The sequence below is a fragment of the Oncorhynchus tshawytscha genome, linkage group LG20, assembly GCF_018296145.1.
Source record: "Oncorhynchus tshawytscha isolate Ot180627B linkage group LG20, Otsh_v2.0, whole genome shotgun sequence".
NCBI classification, from domain to species: Eukaryota; Metazoa; Chordata; class Actinopteri; order Salmoniformes; family Salmonidae; genus Oncorhynchus; species Oncorhynchus tshawytscha.
Genome location: NC_056448.1, coordinates 21,057,947 through 21,079,741, shown reverse-complemented (window position 1 = coordinate 21,079,741; position 21,795 = coordinate 21,057,947). Strand labels below are relative to the sequence as shown.

At 43.0% G+C, this 21,795-nt stretch overlaps 1 protein-coding gene across 2 annotated transcripts in view; it reads left to right on the top strand.

Moving 5' to 3' along the window:
• Nucleotides 1-21,795, top strand: part of LOC112219320 (regulator of G-protein signaling 3) — a 167,231-nt gene that overhangs the window by 15,133 nt on the left and 130,303 nt on the right. For both annotated transcript variants that reach the window (XM_024380458.2, XM_024380457.2), the window contains one exon: nucleotides 10,603-10,714. In XM_024380458.2, coding sequence (XP_024236226.2) covers nucleotides 10,603-10,714 — 112 coding nt within the window. The remainder of the gene's footprint in view (nucleotides 1-10,602; nucleotides 10,715-21,795) is intronic.

Genomic DNA, 21,795 nt, shown 5'->3' with positions numbered 1-21,795 from the left:
GACCCAGACGGTGTGTTTAGGGACATATTCAATCTCTCCCTATCCCAGTCTGTTGTCCCCACTTGCTTCAAGATGTCCACCATTGTTTCTGTGCCCAAGAAAGTGAAGGTATTATTATCGCTGTGTAGCACTTACCTGTGTAGCACGTCATCATGACGTGCTTTGAGAGGCTAGTTAAGGATCAAATCACCTCCAATTTAACCAACACTCCAGACCCACTGCAATTTGAATACCACCCCAATAGATCCAGGGATGATGAAATCGCCATCGCACTGCACACTACCTTTCCCATCTGGACAAGAGGAATATTTATGTAAGAATAATGTTAATTGACTACAGCTCAGCCTTCAACACCATAGTACCCTCTAAGCTCATCACTAACATCAGGGCCCTGGGTCTGAATCCTGCCCTGTGCAAATGGATCTTGGACTTCCTGATGGTCCGCCCTCAGGTGGTGAAGGTAGGCAACAACACCTCCACTATGCTGATACTTAAAACAAGGGCCCCACAAGGACGCGTGCTCAGCCTCATCCTGTAATCCCTGTTCACCCATTACTGCATGGCCACACACGTCTCCAACTCAATCATCAAGTTTTCAAACAGTGGTAGGCCTGATTATCAACGACGATGAGACAGCCTACAAGGAGGAGGTGAGGGCCCTTGTCGAGTGGTGCCAGGAAAATAACCTCTCTTTCAATGACAACAAAACAAAGTAACTGATCGTGGACTTCAAGCGACAGCAGAGAGAGAGCATGCCCCCATCCACATCGACGTGGCTGCAGCAGAGAAGGTGAAAAAAGCTTAAGGTTCTTTGGCATATACATCACTGACAATCTGAAATGGTCCACTAACGTAGACAGTGAGATGAAAAAGACACAACAGCGCCTTTTAAACCCCAGGAGCCTAAAGAAATCCAGCTTGGCCCCTAAGACCCTCACAAACTTTTACAGATGCAACCTGTCGGGCTGTATCACTGCCTGATACAGCAACTGCACCATCCACAACCATAGGGCTCTCCAGAGGTTGGTGCAGTCTGCCCATCGCATCACCGGGGGCAAACTGTCTTCCCTCCAAGGACATCTACAGCACCCAGTGTCACAGGAAGACCAATAAGATCATCAATGAACTCAGCCACCCAATAGGAGGGACGCCATGTGCGACTGTTTTCCGTTTGCTCCCGTGGTATTCTTAAAGTTTATGTGAATTTTGCAGCAGAACCGTATTTGTTTTCAAATATTAATTTGGTGATCCCTTTCCGTAAAAACCAAGACTACTTTGCGTCTGAATGTCAGCATGTCGACCAAACATAAGGCCAAAAGCATGACTTTGAGAAAACCCGGCCTACAAGACCTGCTCTCATCACCGCCCTCTCCTGAGTCTGAGGGCCCGGGGACGCACACTTTATCCGGGGGTGCGGCTTGGCCTAGCGGCGCTGAAATGAACATTCTCGAGGCCATCAAACTACTACGCTTTGAGATAGTTGAAATGAAAACACAGGTGGTTGCTACGATTGAGGCCAGAATACAGGAGGTATTCTGATACTTTAAAAGCAGATTCAACCATCCTGCGGAACGAGACTGTGCCAGCAATCACATTACTCAAAACAACAACTGCGTCACACACTACAACGATTGCAGCAATGGAGACCTCCGCTACTGATGTCTCCGACTTAACTACATCCCTGGAGGCTGAAGTTAAACGCCTAGCTGCGGATTTGAAAAAGGTGAAGGAGAGCTGTGTGAGTTTAGAGGGATTCTCTCGCCGCAATAATCTGAGACTTGTATCGGTCCCAGAGTCAGCGGAAATGCATCGCGCCACGGATTTGTTTCAGGGCTGCTGAAGGATGTTCTTGCCTTAGATGAAAAGCCCCTGATTGATCGAGCCCACCGGTCGCTGCGCCCAAAGCCCCGGGATGGGGAGAGGCCCCGTGACATAATTCTTCGAGTGCACTTTTTTCATGAGAAGATGGAGATCCTCCGACGAGCCCGCAATACCACGCTGAGCTTTCAAGGACAGAGCTTTTCCATCTACCAGGACTACTCCCCCACTGTTTCCAGGCAGCGTGCAGCTTTCGGACAGGCCAAACGAGTACTTTGGGACCATCCAAGTGTGAAGTATGGACTGCGATTCCCGGCCCGTTTATGGATATCTCATGAGGGTGAAGACTACACATTTGAATCTCCGGATGAGGCTATGGCTCACATTCAACGTCACATCAAGAAGTCTTGAACATGCTCACAGTTCAGCAACTGTTGCTTGCGAACTGTGGATAGTAAGTAACCCACCTGTGGTACAATTATGTTTAGATATAACAGGCTAGTCTTGTATAGTTGGCGAAACTATTCAGGCTTATTTGATGTGATCTAATGTTTTGATCATCTAGTGTGCGTGCCTTACAAGCATTCAGTCATTTGAATTTAATTGTATTAAGGTTTTACTTAACTCCTGTGTTTCTAGGCTGTCTCGCTCACCTATTTAGTTTGTTTACACAGTGTCTCAGTGACTCAATATTTTTGGTTATTTGTTTACTGCATCCGTTTGCATTGACCCAGTAAACAGTAAATGTCTCCCGAGGCTACACGGTTTTTGGGGTCTCACTTTAATTTGAAAAGTTTTGAGCATCATTTATGCTTAGCAAACGTTCAACGTTGCGCACACTTAGTTTTTTGGTATTGGTTGTAAGCTGTCTCAGCGTCAACTAGACTACTATTATAATTACTATTATTTTTGATTGTCTTACTCTGATTTCCTTACTTCAAATTAGATTTTTGGCTGAGAGCCTTTATACATTTTATTTGTTTTCTCTCTCAAGGCCTGTTATAAGACTGGGAATATAATTATATACATCTACAAGTGGTGCTTTTGTCATTCCGTTTGCACAAGGGATTCGCCTTTTTTTTATTTGAAAAAAAATACATACAAATATTTATTTTTGCTGCTTGATCCACTAACAAAACGTGACTTTAAAGAGCGGGATTGTGGGTTTAGGTTTAAGACCGCACTCTCACAGACATACTGTGCGAAGAGAACATGTTCTTTTTAGGCTTGTACCTCGTTTGGGGAGGTATTGTCTGGGATAGGGGGAGGGGGTGGGGGGGCAGGTTGAATTGTTCAGTTCTAATGTTGTCATTCTGTCTTTTTAGTTTTTTTTTCTGTACTTTTTCCAAACATTTACCACCGTACATTATTACTCTGAGACAAGTTATTCTGGGGGTTTTGGGCGCTCATTGCTTTTCCATTCTATGCTCTAATGACAGGGTTGAATAACGGGAATGCCCAGAGAGGCCGAAATAATGCGATCAAGTACATTTCATGGAACACCAAAGGGGTTAATAACCCGGTGAAGCGTAAGAGGGTGTTGACACACTTAAAGGGTTTGAATGCAAATATTGCATTTCTACAAGAGACTCACTTGAGGACTGGTGAGCATTTTAGGATGCGTAAGGACTGGGTTGGTCAAGTGTTCCACTCGAACTTTCATAGTAAACCAAGAGGTGCTGCTATTCTGGTTGATAAAGCTACTCCCTTTGTAGCTTCTGAAGTTATTGCTGATCCTAAGGGACGATACGTCATAGTAACCGGTGAACTGTTTTCTATCCATCTTGTTTTGGCTAGTGTTTATGCTCCCAATTGGGATGACACAAGTTTCATTTCTTCCTTTCTGTCTGCTATTCCCAATTTAGATTCTCATTTGTTGATTTTAGGGGGGGATTTCAACTGTAAAATGTCCCCAGTTCTTGACAAGTCCTCACAAACAAATACAGGCCCATCTAAATGTGCCCTACTTATTCAATCCGTTCTTCAGAAATATGCTATGTTTGAGGCCTGGCGTTTCCTACATCCTACAGATAGACAGTATTCCTTTTATTCTCATGTTCATCAAACATACTCCCGGATTGATTACTTCTTTTTGGACAAAAATCTTCTGCCTAACCTTCGGCAGTGTACTTACGAGAGTATTGTTATCTCTGACCATTCACCATTAGTGCTTGAACTAGAGTTTCCCCAGCGACCTCCTATGTGTTATCAATGGCGTCTCAACCACATTTTACTCTCAGATAAGGAGTTTGTCAATTTCATTTCTTCTGAAATCACCTTATTCCTAGAAATGAATTCAACACCAGGTATGTCCTGCTCTACCATATGGGAGTCTCTCAAAGCATACCTACGTGGCCAAATTATTTCTTATACAGCCAACCAAAACAGAGTTCGCTCCCAGCGACTTCGGGACCTGAGCGAGTCCATAGCCACATTGGATGAGAAGTATGCTACGGATCCTTCCTCTGATCTGCATAAAGAGCGCCAACTACTCCAATCTGAATATGATGAGTTTTCTACCAGGCAAGCTGAACAGTTACTCTTGCGAGCTCGATACAAAGTCTATGAACAAGGTGACAAGGCCAGTAAACTCCTTGCGCATCAGATCCGTAAATCTGAGGCCTCACGTTTAATCCCACAAATAAGGACCCCGTCTGGTGCCACCACAGTTATACATAAAGAGATCAATGATCAATTTAAACAATTTTACTCTGCGCTATACACCTCTGAATCCCCTCAAGACCCTTTGCTGATTGACTCCTTCTTTAATGGCTTGAATATGCCTTCAATTGATACAGACTCCCATGACTGTCTAGAAGAAGAATTTACGCTTGAGGAGATTGCAACAGCAGTGTCCGCAATGAAAAGTGATAAATCACCGGGTCCGGATGGTTTTCCAACCAAATTTTACAGGACGTTTTCTGGTCTGCTTTGCCCATTCTTGTCTCGACTATTTGCAGAGTGCCTTAATACTTCAAAGCTACCGCCTAGTCTTTATCAGGCTTCAATTTCATTACTACTAAAGAAAAACAAAGACCCCCTGGAATGTGGATCCTATCGCCCAATCTCGCTTTTAAACTGTGATTACAAAATCCTAGCTAAGCTTTTAGCCATCCGTATGGAAGGCTTGCTGCACCAAGTAATACACTCTGACCAGACTGGCTTTGTGAGAAATAGGCATTTATTTTTCAATATTAGGCGCCTTATGAATATACTGTACTCCCCAGCGTCGGAGGACCCGGAGGTGGTGGTCTCACTTGATGCCGAAAAAGCGTTTGACCGCGTTGAGTGGGATTACCTAACAGCTGCCCTTTATAGATTTGGCTTTGGCCCCAAATTCATTGCGTGGATAAAGATTCTTTATTTTTCCCCATGGCTTAGGTACGGACTAATAACTTGTCCTCTGACTATTTTCCCTTGCACCGCGGATCCAGACAGGGTTGCCCACTCTCCCCTTGTTGTTTGCTTTGGCAATCGAGCCTCTCGCCATTGCACTACGCTCTAATGATGCCATTCAAGGCATAATCAGGGCGGGCTGGGGAGCAGAAAGTCTCGCTATATGCTGACGACCTCCTTTTGTTTATCTCCAACCCCGATACCTCATTGCCACGTGCCCTATCTGTTCTTAAAAAGTTTGGATCAATCTCAGGGTACAAGCTGAATCTAGGCAAGAGTGAGCTTTTTCCGGTAAACAAGGCTGCTTTAAAGTGCTCTTTTACAAGTTCTCAGTTTAGGATTGTCCGGGATCAATTCACCTACTTGGGAGAGAAAGTGACAAGGAAATATTCAAATTTGTTTCAGGAAAACTTTGTTGCTCTAGCAGACAGCTTGAAACAATCTTTTAATTTTTGGTATTCGCTACCCCTTTCTCTTATCGGAAGGATTAATGTCATTAAAATGAATGTGTTGCCCAAATTTTTATATTTATTTCAATGTTTACCCATTTTTATTCCAAAATCTTTTTTTTATTTCACTGGATCAAACATTCATGCATTTTATTTGGGATGGCAAGGTACCACGGATTGGTAGAAAACATTTACAGAAGCCTAGGTCATTGGGGGGGTTTAGCTCTACCAAATTTTCAGACATACTACTGGGCTGCAAATTTCAGAGCCGTTCTGTACTGGCTGCAGACTGATCCTACTGGCCCTAGACCACTCTGGGTCCAGATGGAGTCTGAATCGTGTAAACCTGCAGCACTTTCCTCTGTGCTGTGCTCGTCTCTCCCAGTGTCCCTAGGCAAAAGGTGTGTCAACCCAATTGTAAAGCAGTCTCTTAAAATTTGGAATCAGTTCCGTTTAGCCTTTAGCCTCCGAGGCTTTTCTCTATCAGGCCCAATCAATCAGAACATTTTATTTCCTCCATCTTTGAATGATGGGGCTTTTGGCATTTGGCACTCACTAGGCCTCTCCTCGCTAGCCCAATTATTCTTTGATGATACATTTGCCTCTTTTTCTCAGCTGCAGGAAAAGTTCAATCTCCCCCAATCCCACTTTTTCCGCTATCTCCAGACTAGAAACTTTGTCAGAGCTAACACACCTGGATTTCCCAATAGGCCTGCGAATACAGCTATAGAGAGCATCTTGGAGTTGAACAAGCTTCCTAGGGGCAATTTCAGATGTATATGCAATCATTCATGACTTACAGAACCCTTCTTTGGTGCCTTTAAAGACTCGATGGGAAAAGGATTTGGGGGAGGAACTTGGGGAAGACACCTGGGAATCTGTGCTGCACAAGGGTGCACTCGTCCTCTTTTAGCACTAGACACAGCCTCATTCAATTCAAGGTGGTTCACCGTATCCACTGGTCTGGGGCCAAACTTGGAAGAATATTCTCTGATTTTGATCCTACCTGTGTCAGATGTAAAGTGGAACCAGCCACACTGTTGCATATGTTTTGTCAGGTTTCTGGGAAACTGTCAGGTTTCTGGGAATTAATATTTAAATGTTTCTCTGATATATATGACACTGTTATAGATCCGTCTCCCCTTACAGCCCTTTTTGGAGTACTGCCCATGGGTACCCCCCTATCAAGAATCCAGTCGGACACTGTTGCTTATACAACTCTTTTAGCTAGACGGCTAATACTACAGAACTGGAAGATGGCAGCTCCCCCATCTTATAAATATTGGGTGAGAGATGTGTTGTGCTCTCTGAAACTAGAAAAAATTCAATTCAATTCACATGGGAACCCCAAACTGTTTAATGAGGGTTGGGCTCCATTCCGGTCTTACTTTAACATCCTCTGATGGCATTCCAATTAAAACTAAAATAAGTCTGTATTTGACCCCCCTGTGACTTAAGGGTTGGAGGAGCTTCTCTCTGTGTTTTTGCTGGGGAGGGCATTAAGGTCCATGTGCTTATTGATTGTGATCCGCGGATGCCTTGTTCATCTTGTCCGGGCAGAGACTGAAGTGTGAGCTTGTTTTTCCCAGTTATTTTTACATTTTGTTCACGCCTACATGAATAATCATTCTATTTTTTAAATGTTTTTACATTTTAAAGCATTGTAAACTTTATTTTTGGTCCAGTGGATGGTCGGTCTGTGGCCATGACTCTCTGTGAGTGGTTGCATTTCTCCACCCTTATCCCTTGACTGTTTACAGGAACAATGGTGAGGTGTTTGCTCTGTCCCTGTACTATAGATTGCCCTTTAACCTCTGTAGTCTTCTGCCTGGTGTGTTTAACTTGTCTAAAGTATGATATCTTTAAAGCTATTTTTTTATTTGTATTTTTATTTGTATTTTTTTCTAGTTGAGTATATTATTTATATTGCTTTGTCTTGTCTGTGTGTGTGTGTAACACTTAATAAACAGAGTTAAAAAAAAGAAAAAAAGATTACATTAAAAGGACATGGTGATCAATGCCGTTTCGAGATTCTGCGCAGATTATTACAGCAATTGTGAAGATGTCCACAGACCTGCGATGACCTATGCATGCTATCTTGAACGTGCAAGCTTTATATGATTACCCTAGACTTTTTCCACATTTTGTTGTGTTACAGCCTGAATTTTAAATGGATAAAATGTAGATTTTGTGTGACTAGTCTTCACACAATGCCCCATAATGTCAAAGTGGAATTACAAATTAATAAAAAATGAAAATCTAAAAAAAAAAAGAAAAAAAAGGCGAAATTCAAAAATATATTTTTTAAATATGTAACTCTCACACATTAACAAGTCCAATACAGCAAATGAAAGATAAACATCATGTTAATCTACCCATCATGTCTGATTTAAAAAATGCTTTACAGCGAAAGCACAACATATGTTAGGTCATAGCCACGTCAAAAAAACACACAGCCATTTTTCCAGCCAAAGATAGGAGTCACAAAAAGCAGAAATATAGATAAAATTCCTCACTAACCTTTGATGATCTTCATCAGATGACACCCATAGGAGATCATGTTACACAATACATGTATGTTTTTTTCGATAATGTGCATATTTATATCCAAAAATCTCAGTTTACATTGGCGCGTTACGTGCAGTAATGTTTTGATTCCAAAACATCCGATGATTTTGCAGAAATACTCATAATAAACATTGATAAAAGATACAACTGTTATTCACAGAATTAAAGATAGACTTCTCCTTAATGCAACCGCTCTGTCAGATTTCAAAAAAACTTTACGGAAAAAGCATAATCTGAGAACGGAGCTCAGAGCCCAATCCAGCCAGAGAAATATCTGCCATTTTGGAGTCAACAGAAGTTAGAAATAACACTATAAATATTCACTTACCTCTGATGATCTTCATCAGAAGGCACTCCCAGGAATCCCAGTTCGACAATAAATGACTGATTTGTTCCATAAAGTTCCATAAAGTCCATAATTTATGTCCAAATAGCCACTTGTTGTTAGCGTGTTCAGCCCAGTAATCCATCTTCATGAGGAGTGAGCACTTCGTCCAGACAAAAACTCAAAAAGTTCCGTTACAGGTTGTAGAAACAAGTCAGACGATGTATGGAATCAATCTTTAGGATGTTTTTAACATAAAACATCAATAAGCTTCCAACCGGAGAATTCCTATGTCTGAAGAAAAGCACTGGAAAGAGAGCTAACTCTGTCGGGAGCACACGTCATGAGCCCGAGACACTCTGCCAGACCACTGACTCAAACAGGTCTCATGAGGTTCTTTACAGTAGAATCCTTTTCTAAAAACGGTTGACATCTAGTGGAATCCGTAGGAAGTGCAACTTGACTCCATAGACACTGTGTATTTGGTAGACCAAGCTTTGAAAAACTACAACCTCAGATATCCCACTTCCTGGTTGGTTTTCTCAGGTTTTTCACCTGCCATATGAGTTCTGTTATATTCACAGACATCATTCAAACAGTTTTAGAAACTTCAGAGTGTTTTCTATCCAATACTAATAATAATATGCATATATTAGCATCTGGGACAGAGTAGGAGGCAGTTCACTCTGGGAACGCTATTCATCCAAAAGTGAAAATGCTGCTCCCTATCCCAAAAAGGTTAACTGCACCTCAGATTGCAGCCCAAATAAATGCTTCACAGAGTTCAAGTAAGAGACACATCTCAACATCAACTGTTCAGAGGAGACTGTATGAATCAGGCTTTCATGATCAAATTTCTGCAAAGAAACCACTACTAAAGGACACCAATAATAAGAAGAAACTTGCTTGGGCCAAGAAACACAAGCAATGAACTTTTAGACTGGTAAAAATCTGTCCTTTTGTCTGATGAGTCCAAATTTGCTGTTTTTTGATCCAACCACCGTGTCTTTGTGAGACGCAGAGTAGGTGAATACCACAGTATTCTGCAGCGATACGCCATCCCATCTGGTTTATGCTTATTGGGATGGTCATTTGTTTTTCAACAGGACAATGACCCAACACACCTCCAGGCTGTGTAAGGGCTATTTGACCAAGAAAGAGAGTGATGGAGTGCTGCATCAGATTACCTGTTCTCCACAATCACCCAACCTCAACCCAATTGAGATGGTTTGGGATGAGTTGGACCGCAGAGTGAAGGAAATCTAGTGGAAGGCATACGAACTGCAATTTTAGTCATAAGTCAATGGATGCTGTACAAAAAAATCCTACTTCCTGAATGGATTTTTCTCAGGTTCTCAAGTTATACTCACAGACACTATTTTAACAGTTTCGGAAACTTTAGAGGGTTTTCTATCCAAATCTAGCAATTATATGCACATCCTATCTTCTGGGCCTGAGTGGAAGGCAGTTTAATTTGGGCATGCTTTTCTTCCAAAATTCCAAATGCTGTTGCCTACCTTAGAGAAGTTAAATGTCAGGAATTGTGAAAAACTGAGTTTAAATGTATTTGGCTAAGGTGTATGTAAACATCCGACTTCAACTGTATATACACTCCAGACTCCAACATTACTCGCCCTAATTGTTAGATGTTACTGCACTGTTGGAGCTAGGAACTCAAGCCTTATCAACACCTGCAATAACATCTGCTAAATATGTGATTGCAACCAATATAATTTGATTTGATAAGCAAGCATGTTTGTGTTTGTTAGTTTGTGTGTGCTTATGAATGAATATGTGTTTGGCAAAAGAGCGTCTAGTGTGTTGTGAGTCAATGTCAACTTTTTTTGCAATATACTGTATGCATAGTGCTGTTATGTCGAGATTTAGAAGAGATTCTCAGCCAATTTTAACTCTCTCTTTCTATGTCTTTCTATGTCTCTCTTTCTATTTCTCTCTTTCTATGTCTCTCTTTCTATCTCTCTTTCTATGTCTCTCTTTCTATGTCTCTCTTTCTCTCTCTCTCTCTCTCTCTCTCTCTCTCTCTAGGTGACTTTGTTCATCTATACAGACCTGATGTTGGTGACCAGAGAGGATGAACCAGGGAGATGTAACGTCCTACAGAACCCTCTATTTCTCAGACAACTACGGCTACAGGACGGTCAGTGTTTCAACCCTTAAACAGAAACCTTAGTGCTGGCCTTGGCGCTATTAGACATGACCCCAACATGAACCCCTTTAACCCCCCTGTCTCTAAGACAGCTTTGACGGTCGGTGCATAAACCCCATAGGCCTAACCTTGACCTTGTTGACCTGACCGATCATAGACTTGACAATTACCCTCAAACCCTCAACCTCAGACAATGCTGAGACTACAGGATGGATTTCCTAAAAACAGTTGAGACGAGAAGGAGGTACTAGTTGCTGACCCTTGACGTGGACCTTACTCTAAATCTGACCCTTAGTATCTGCCATGTGTTGGCCAGCAACAGTGAATTACAAGAAAATCTCCCTGTAAGATAGAGCACAAATAGAGATAAAATTAATCACTAACCTTTGATGATCTTCATCAGATGACACTCATAGGACTTCATGTTACAAAATACATGTATGTTTTGTTCGATAAAGTGCATATTTTTTATACAAAAATCTAATTTTACATTGGCGTGTTATGTTCAGTAGTTCCAAAACATGCAGTGATTTTGCAGAGAGCCACATCAATTTACAGAAATACACATTAGAAATGTTGATGAAAATACAAGTGTTATGCATGGAACTTTAGATAAACTTCTCCTTAATGCTACCGCTGTGTCAGATTTTTTAAAAACTTTACGGAAAAAGCATACCATGCAATAATCTGAGTATGGAGCTCAGAGCCCAAACCAGCCAAAATAAATATCCGCCATGTTGCGCAGTCAACATTAGTTAGAAATAGCATTATAAATATTCACTTACCTTTGATGATCTTCATCAGAATGCACTCCCAGGAATCCCAGTTCCACAATAAATATTTGATTTGCTCGATAAAGTTCATCATTTATGTCCATATACCTCCTTTTGTTAGGGCGTTTGGTAAACAAATCGAATCGAGCGTGCAACTTCCAGCCTAAAGGTCGGACGAAAATTCCAAAAAGTTATATTACTGGTCGTAGAAACATATCAAACGATGTATAGAATCAATCTTTAGGATGTTTTTATCCTAAATGTTCAATAATGTTCCAACAGGAGAATTCCATTGTCTGTAGAAAAGCAATGGAACGGGAGCTACCTCTCATGTGAATGCGCGTGACTAAGCTCGTGGCTGCTGGCAGACCTCTGACTCATTCCCCTCTCATTCAGCCCCCCTTCATAGTAGAAGCATCAAACAACATTCTAAAGACGGTTTACATCTAGTGGAAGCCTTAGGAAGTGCAACATAACCAATATCCCACTGTATCTTCAATAGGGGCTGAGTTGAAAAACTACAAACCTGAGATTACCCACTTCCTGTTTAGATTTTTTTCTCAGGTTTTTGCCTGCCATATGAGTTCTGTTATACTCACAGACATCATTCAAACAGTTTTAGAAACGTCAGAGTGTTTTCTATCCGATACTACTAATAATATGCATATATTTGCATCGGGGACTGAGTAGGAGGCAGTTTACTCTGGGCACACTTTTCATCCAAAAGTGAAAATGCTGCCCCTTATTCCAATGAAGCTAAACAATGTTTAATCCTCAGGTTGTAATTTGTCTAAATAATCAATAATATTTCAACCGAACAATAGCGTGTTCAATAGAAAGGAAAAACAACGAAGGGCATGCACTCGTGCAAACCAGCACTGCGTGATTCTACAGTCCACTGACAGAAAGGTCTCATTCTTCTTTATTTTTCAGAAAACATGCTTGAAACCATGTCTAAAGACTGTTGACATGTAGTGGAATCCATAGGAACTGCAATCTGGGTCCTAACCCATTAGATACTCTATAGGCATTCATTTGAAACCTACCCACATCAAAAATAATCCCACTTCCTGGATGGATTTTCCTAAGGGTTTTGCCTGCCATATCAGTTATGTTATACTCACAGATGTTATTCTAACAGTTTTGGAAACTTGAGAGTGTTTTCTATCCAAATCTACCAATTATATATCCTAGCTACTGGGCCTGAGTAACAGGCAGTTTACTTTGGGCACGCTTCTCATCCAGATGTCGAAATACTGCCCCCAAGCCATAAGAAGATCATCTACATTAGCTAAAAATGATTAAAGTAGTTGGCAATATCAGTGGGTTTTGTGATTAATGAGCCATCTGATTCAACTCAGTTTAGTCATATTATTTCTCAATTTGCAGTATGTTTGCCAATTGGTTGTACAGCCAGACCTATTTGCCATTTATTTTGCCTCATCCCTTTCAACCATACAGTTTTTCAATTCCTCATCAATCCATAGGGATTTAACAGTTTTTAAAGTTTTTTTTTTTAATGGGTTGGTGCTTATTAGTAAGTGGAATAAGCAATTTAATAAATGTGTCAAGTGCAGCATCTGGTTGCTCCTCATTATACACCACTGACCAACACATATTCTTTACATCAACAACATAGGAATTGTTACAAAACTTATTGTACGACCTCATATACACTAATATTAGGCCCAACCTTTGGAACTTTGGTTTCCCTAGATATGGCAACTATATTGTGATCACTACATCCAATGTACTGCTCTCAAAACAAATGTCTGCAGCATTAGTAAATATGTGCTCAATACATATGGATGATTTCATGATAACCTGAACCAGGTTGCAGGCACTAGTTACAGTTTGAAGCTTTCTCTTGAGTGGGCAGCCTGTTGAAAGCCAGTTAATATTTAAATCACCCAGAAAATATTCCTCTCTGTTGATATCACATACATTATTAAGCATTTCACACGTTATCCAGATACTGATTGTTAGCACATAGATGGCTGGAAAAGACATATCCTCAGGTGGGCGGGGCACCCCTCAAACACAGGAAATAGATGGCTGAAAAAGACAGATCCTCAGGTGGGCGGGGCACCCCTCAAACACAGTAAATAGGGCATGCATGTTGCTACTTACACATCTACTGATTCCATGGTTTCATTTCAAGCAGGACATACTGTAGGAAACATACAATATTTCCCTAATGTATATACCATCATGTAAATAAATAAATGGCATGTTATTTTTATGGCCCCGTAGTAGTGATTCTTCCAGTGGGATATTTAGGCTGAATGTGAACCAAACCCTGGTCGTCTGTCTTTCTGGTTCTCAGCTATATAAACACTCCACTCAGTTGGCACCTTGCAAAAAATACAGTAGTTTGGCCCACAGTATAACAAAGCACTATGGGTCAAATAAATGCATCTTACTGTCAATGCATGTGTTCATAATGTAGAGAGGAGATGGAGAGGGTTCTGACTCAGAGTAGAGAGCTGGGGTTACAGTAGGCCAGAGCCAACGGGATGCTAGTGAGATCCTTTCAGTGTGAAGAGGCTGTGTGTGTGTGTGTATGTGTGCGCATTCACGAGAAAGTGAGATCTGTTGATATCCTGTACATAAGGATCAGGTGGCAGAGAGTCCAGTCATACTGATCAGCTGTGGTTGGACAGTGTGGAGCCCAAACCGAGTCACAATATCCTGGGGTGTCTGTCCTGTCCCGCCTCATCCCTACAACTACATACTGTATGTCTGTGACGCACTTGAGAGCACCCTTATCTCTCGCTTTTCATGTCTCACTCTCACTCTCCCCCACCCTCTCTTTCATTATCTCTCTCTCTTTCTCTCTTCTCTCTTATTCCCCAATTCTGCCTGTTCTATATCACCATCCATGCCTGAGGGGGCATCTGTCATTAAATATGGTACCTTATAAAACTCTCCTCCCTGCCCTTTTCTACTTGTTTCTTTCTGTCTCTCTGTCCCTCCCCCTCTCTCTCTTTCACTTTTGACTTTTACATATTCCCTCTGAAATGACAGCTCAACTAAAACGTTGTATAATTGTCCCTAGGACAACGCCCCGTTAAAGCGCCGATGTGACCGCCTTCTTTGACATATGAAGTGAGCTACTGGTCAGGCTAGGGAGAGGTTACCTATTGTTATGTGTTTAACCCAACAGATGACAGGGCATTACATTACGTTGCATTACATTAGCTCATGTTCTGGCCCCTGAGACACAACACACAGGAGGGGAGTGTAGGAGGTCTATCCTCCCCATGGACAGTGCTCTCAGCTGGGTCACGCTCTGCATGGTTTCCCCCTGCACCCCTCCACCACAGTGGAATAGGAAGTCATCAGGGGATGGGAGGGATGTGTGTGTGTGTGGGAGGGGGGTGTACAAGGAGGGTGCATCTCCACCCGCCTATCATTGTTATTTTAGTACGGCAGGGCCTCTCAGGAAAGAGGCTCTGGGGACTGTGTTTGTTTCAACCAGGGTGGTGTGTGAGTAAGTGAGGTGGGGCAGAAGTGGGACAGGGGATTTCCTGTGACCCTGTCACCTACCGTAGAGACAGGGGTGTGGAGCGTGGGAAAGACAGAGGGTGCTAAGAGAGAGCACCACAACAGACACACAAACTACACCCCCACACACACTGTTGTGTGTACCTGCAGAGCACAGTCACATCAAGCAAAACATTTTTAATTTGCGAAACATCACATGAAAAGTGCCTGTTATTAAAATACGTTTTCTTATTTAGCATTTGAGAAGCATCTTATAAAGGCCGTATGAATTCTTCATAAAGCATGACAAGTTATCCTTTGTTATCCTTTGGTAAAGAATGATTAGAATAGTCCAACAGCATTAGTCCAACAGTATTAGTCCAACAGTATTAACAGGCTGTAATTGCCATAAAAGCTGTGATCTCCCTCCCCATGTGCAGTAGATGTCTTAATGTGACACAGGCGGATCTCCTGCAACTGTAAAATAAATGCAAGACTGACCTCTGGTGTTGAGTTGGAATAATCATAAGCATTCTGATCTGGTTCTGACAACAATTTGAGATTGCAGTGAGGAGATGCAGTATTCTGCCTAACAATCTCACTCGGCTGCCCCCCGGGGTTAGCCCAGTGATACACAGGCTGTCCATGGAAGTCTGTGTTCAACGAGCAGTTTTCTCTTTCAAAATACTAGTTTGATGTACAGTGCAATGTCACAGAAACACGAATTCAAGGTGAAGCTCGAACATGAGTTGGGATGGTAGGAGGGAGTTTTATTATTTTATTTGACTGAGAATGTTCATTAGTCAGTAAATATAGTGCTGAAACTATGATACTGACGTTAACATAAGATTAGAAATATTGTTTTTGTTTAATATCCTGACAGGTCTGCAGACCAAGATGTAAAATCAATAACCAATTACGATTACACCTTAATTGCTGTGTTTGTCATAGTCAGTCAGGTTCTTTGTACAGTCGACTTTTCGTGTCATAAATCAATTTAACAGTGGTATTATTTATGGTTGACCAATATGCTAATTAATGCAGTAATTAGTGAAGTAACAGTATTGTACAAGTATACTAATATCATAATATAGTGATATTGCACATATTATTGTAGGTGAGTATACAGCAACCCTTGGGGACGAACATGACCTCAGTGGTGTGAAGGGTAGAGTGTGTGAACCTTCCCCCCAGTGTTCCTCAGGGATACAACTGCACAACAGAATCCATATTAGTTCACTATATCTCTGTCTGGATCTCCCCTAGCAAATGACAATATAATAGTGTCTGCTACAGCTAGTGTTATACCTTGCTCTTATTTCTCTGACCTTGACTTTGGCATAGGCAGGTACACACACACAGACACACACACACACACACACACACACACACACACACACACACACACACACACACACACACACACACACACACACACACACACACGGTGCAGTTTTTCTCCTTGTTGGACAGTAGGGTTGAATGGCGGGAACCCAGTTATCGAGATTTACTGCCAAAAACCACATAAATAACTGGGAGAAAACGCTCAATTGTAATGAAATATTATAATAAATGATTTATAGGAACATGATGTGAAATGGAACTGCTAAATTATGTGATGTCTAAATATGCATTCTCTACGGCCTTCTCTCTGGTTACTGTATGATCAACGCTCAAGACCGACAGCCCATCTCAGTATGTACACCTATTATCTCATCATTTATTGTGACAGTTCCACGTCCATTTGCTGCAGCATAGCCTGTGCTACAGTAATATAAAGACCGAATTTACACATCTCCATCTGGCTTTCTGGGGTCACATTATTTATTTATTGTCATGATATATATTATTTGTTTAAATTGCAGCTACAGAGTTTGAAACACTCCTATATCGTTGCTTTGAATCAGTGCATAAACGAGCACTCTCCCAGCAGTCTCTCCTTCTCCATCAATTCCATTCAAATTGCATCCAAAATAGATAATTCTGTTCAAGATGGATATATAGGCATATACTGTACAGTGGTTTCGGAAAGTATTCAGACCCCTTGACTTTTTGCACATTTTGTTACATTACAGCCTTATTCTAAAATTGATTAAATTGTATTTTTCCCTCATCAATCTACACACAATACCCCACAATGACAAAGCAAAAACAGGTTTTTATACATTTTTGCAAATGTATTAAAAATCAAAAACTGAAATATCACATTTACATAAGTATTCAGACCCTTTACTCAGTACATTGTTGAAGCACCTTTGGCAGTGATTACAGCCTTAACATTTTGGGGGTATGACGCTACAGGCTTGACACACCTGTATTTGGCGAGTTTCTCCCATTCTTCTCAGCAGATCCTCTCAAGATCTGTGAGGATGGATGGGGAGCGTCACTGCACAGCTATTTTCAGGTCTCCCCAGAGATGTTCAATTGGGTTCACGTCCGGTTTCTGGCTGGGCCACTCAAGGACATTCAGAGACTTGTCCCGAAGCCACTCCTGCGTTGTCCTGGCTGTGTGCTTAGGGCCGTAGTCCTGTTGGAAGGTGAACCTTCTCCCCAGTCTGAGGTTCTGAGTACAGTGGAGCAGGTTTTCATCAAGGATCTCTCTGTAATTTGCTCCGATCATCTTTCCCTCGATTCCGACTAGCAGACTCCAATCACGTTGTAGAAATATCTCAAGGATGATCAATAAATGTCTTTAATGCTTAAGGCTCATAAAATGTATTCAATCAGGCTCAGGAATCAGGTTTGAATTTTTTATCAAAGCTCTAATCAAATCCAGACATAAACCTATTTAAATGCATTATAATGATTAGAATGATATTTCCGGTATTGGTGGGAAATATTGGGTTTACCCGGGAGAAAAGTGATTTATTGTCTGGATGGAACATTTGTAAAATACCAGGAAGATATTCAACCTTAGTTAACAGACAATGGTCTCACTGTGGTAGACAGTGGAGACAGGTTGACAGCCTGGAGTTAGAGAGGACCAGACACTATGGCAGGTGGGCCCATCACACACCATCACAGCTTGTCTCATTCCATTAAGGAAGAAACAAAGACTGGGACACACACACACACACACACACACACACACACACACACACACACACACACACACACACACACACACACACACACACACAGTTTGTTTGTATATGTGTGATGGGTGGGAGAGATGTAATGTCGATAACTATCAATGCTTAGAGATCTTTATCACACCCTCTTGGCCGCCATATCTCTTTTCCTCAGCAGATGGCGTGATTGAGGAAATGGATGGATGGAGGGAGGGAATGGATTTCTCCTGTGTTTCCTTGGCCGAAGTTAATCATAAACCTCAGCCTGGAGCAAAGCTCTTTTTCAGTTTAATTTTAAGGTTACTCGAATCCCTGGCTGTGACCCCAGTCTCCGAGTGTGTCTCGGGGGAGTGGGATATGCAAAAATCCAAAATTTCCATTTCACAACACACACTGTACTTGCAGTGAAAATGGACAAATATAAGCACACCCTAGTTAACCTTTGATACATATACAGTTGAAGTCTGAAGTTTACATACACTTAGGTTAGAGTCATTAAAATTATTATTTCAACCACTCCACAAATGTCTTCTTAAAACAAACTATAGTTTTGGCAAGTCAGTTAAGACATCTACTTTGTGCATGACTCAAGTAATTTTTCCAACTATTGTTTATAATTCACGGTATCACAATTCCAGTGGGTCAGAAGTTTACATACACTAAGTTGACCGGAGCTTTAAACAGCTTGGAAAATTTCAGAAAATGTTGTCATGGCTTTAGAAGCTTCTGATAGGCTAATTGACATAATTTGAGTCAATTGGAGTTGTACCTGTGAATGTATTTCAATGCCTACCTGCTTGACATCATGGGAAAATCAAAAGAAATCAGCCAAGACCTCAGAAAAAAATTGTAGACCTCCACAAGTCTGGTTCATCCTTGGGAGCAATTTCCAAATGCCTGAAGGTACCACGTTCATCTGTACAAACAATAGTACGCAAGTATAAACATCATGGGACCGTCATACCTCTCAGGAAGGAGACATGTTCTGTGTCCTAGAGATGAACGTACTTTGTTGCGAAATGTGCAAATCAATCCCAGAACAACAGCAAAGGACCTTGTGAAGATGCTGGATGAAACAGGTACAAAAGTATCCATATCCACAGTAAAAACGAGTCCTATATCGCCATAACCTGAAAGCTTGTGGCTTCCTCAGCAAGGAGGAAGCCACTGCTCCAAAACCGCCCCAAAAAAGCCAGACTATGGTTTGCAACTGCACATGGGGACAAAGATCGTACTTTTGGAGAAATTTCCTCTGGTCTAATGAAACAAAAATCAAACTGTTTGGCCATAATGACCATCATTATGTTTGGAGGGAAAAGGGGGAGGCTTGCAAGCCAAAGAACACCATCCCAACCGTGAAGCACGGGGGTGGCAGAATCATGTTGTGGGGGTGCTTTGCTGCACAAGGGACTGGTGTACTTCACAAAATAGATGGCATCATGAGGACAGGAAATTATGTGGATATATTGAAGCCATCAGTCAGGAAGTTAAAGCTTGGTTGCAAATGGGTCTTCCAAATGGACAATGACCCCAAGCATACTTCCAAAGTTGTGGCAAAATGGCTTAAGGACAACAAAGTCAAGGTATTGGAGTGGCTATCACAAAGCCCTGACCTCAGTCCTATAGAACATTTGTGGGCAGAACTTAAAAAGCGTGTGAGGGCAAGGAGGCCTACAAACCTGATTCAGTTACACCAGCTCTGTCAGGAGGAATGGGCCAAAATTCACCCAACTTATTGTGGGATGCTTGTGGAAGGCTAACCATGTCACGATCGTCGTATTGAGGAGACCAAAGTGCAGCGTGGTGTGAATGCATGATTTAATGAAAGACGAAAAAACACGAAGTACACTAAAACAAACAAACAAACAAACTAACAAGACGAACGTGACCGCTAAAGCAACTCTCTGCTAACATGCAACATCACATAGCAGCTCCTGGCTGGCTGACGGCCCTGGCAGCTCCTAGCTGACTGGCGGCTCTGGCAGCTCCTGGCTGACTGGTGGCTCTGGCAGCTCCTGGCTGACTGGCGGCTCTGGCGGCTCCTGGCTGACTGGCGGCTCCTGGCTGACTGGCGGCTCTGGCGGCTCCTGGCTGACTGGCGGCTCTGGCGGCTCCTGGCTGACTGATGGCTCTGGCAGCTCCTGGCTGACTGACGGCTCAGGACAGACTGGCGGCTCTGACAGCTCAGGACAGACTGGCGGCTCTAGCAGCTCAGGACAGACTGGCGGTGCTGACAGCTCAGGACAGACTGGCGGCTTTAACAGCTCAGGACAGACGGGAGACTCTGGTGGCTCAGGACAGACGGGAGACTCTGGCGGCTCAGGATTGACGGGAGACTGGCGGCTAAGGACAGACAGGACACTCTGGCAGCGCTGGGCAGGAGGAAGGCTCTGGCAGTGCTGGACAGGCGGGAGCACCTGTAGGGATGAGACGGAGAGACAGCCTGGTGCGGGGGGCTGCCACCGGAGGGCTGGTGCGTGGAGGTGACAACGGATAGACCGGATCGTGAAGGCGCACTGGAAATCTTGAGAGCAGGGCTGGCACCATCCGCCCTGGCTGGATCCTCACCCTAGCCCAGCAGATGCGGGGAGCTGGGATGTAGTGCACCGGGCTAAGCACGCGTACTGGGGACACCGTGCGCTCCACCGCATAACACGGTGCCTGACCAGTACAACGCCTGCCACGGTAAGCACGGTTCAGAGAACTGTAACGCCGAGCTGTCACAGGACGTGCAGGGCTAGGGAGGCGCACAGGAGGCCCCACGCACAGGAGGCCTGGTGCGTGGGGCTGACACAGTCTTCACCAGACGGCTAGCACGCACCTCAGGAAGAGTATGGAGAGCTGACCCAGGTGACATCAAATCCCCGACACGCTCCGCCGGGCGGATGTCGTGCCTCAGGCACCAACACAGCACCTCCCTCATAACTCTCTCCTCCAATCTCCCCATTAACTCCATCACTGTCTCTGCTTCGCTCACCTCCAATACCGCCCTGACCGGCTCTGGTTCCATCCTTGGCTCCTTACGGTAAGCAGGGGGAGTTGGCTCAAGTCTGACTCCTGACTCTGTCACACTCCCGCTGTGCCTCCCCCAATACATTTTTGGGGCTGCCTCTCGGTCTTCCAGCCGCGCTGCCGTGCTGCCTCCTCATACCGGCGCCTCTCTGCTTTCGCTGCCTCCAGCTCTGCTTTAGGGCGGCGATATTCCCCTGGCTGTGCCCAGGGTCCTTCGCCGTCCAGAATCTCCTCCCAAGTCCATGAGTCCTGCGTTCTTCGCCGCTGCTGCTGGCCATTACCACGCGGCTTGGTCCATTGTTGGTGGGTTATTCTGTCACGATCGTCGTATTGAGGAGACCAAAGCGCAGCTTGGTGTGAATGCTTGATTTCATGAAAGACGGAAAAAAACACGAAGTACACTAAAACAAACAAACAAACTAACAAGATGAACGTGACCGCTAAAGAAACTCTGTGCTAACATGCAACATCACATAGACAATAACTCACGAACCACAATACAAAACAGGCTACCTAAATATGGTTCCCAATCAGAGACAACGACAAACACCTGCCACTGATTGAGAACCATATCAGGCCAAAACACATAGAAATAGACAAACTAGACATACAACATAGAATGTCCAGTCATATCAAACCCTGACCAAACAAAACATAGAATCAAACAACGCAAATAATGGTCAGAGTGTGACAACCCGAAACGTTTGACCCAAGTTAAACAATTTAAAGG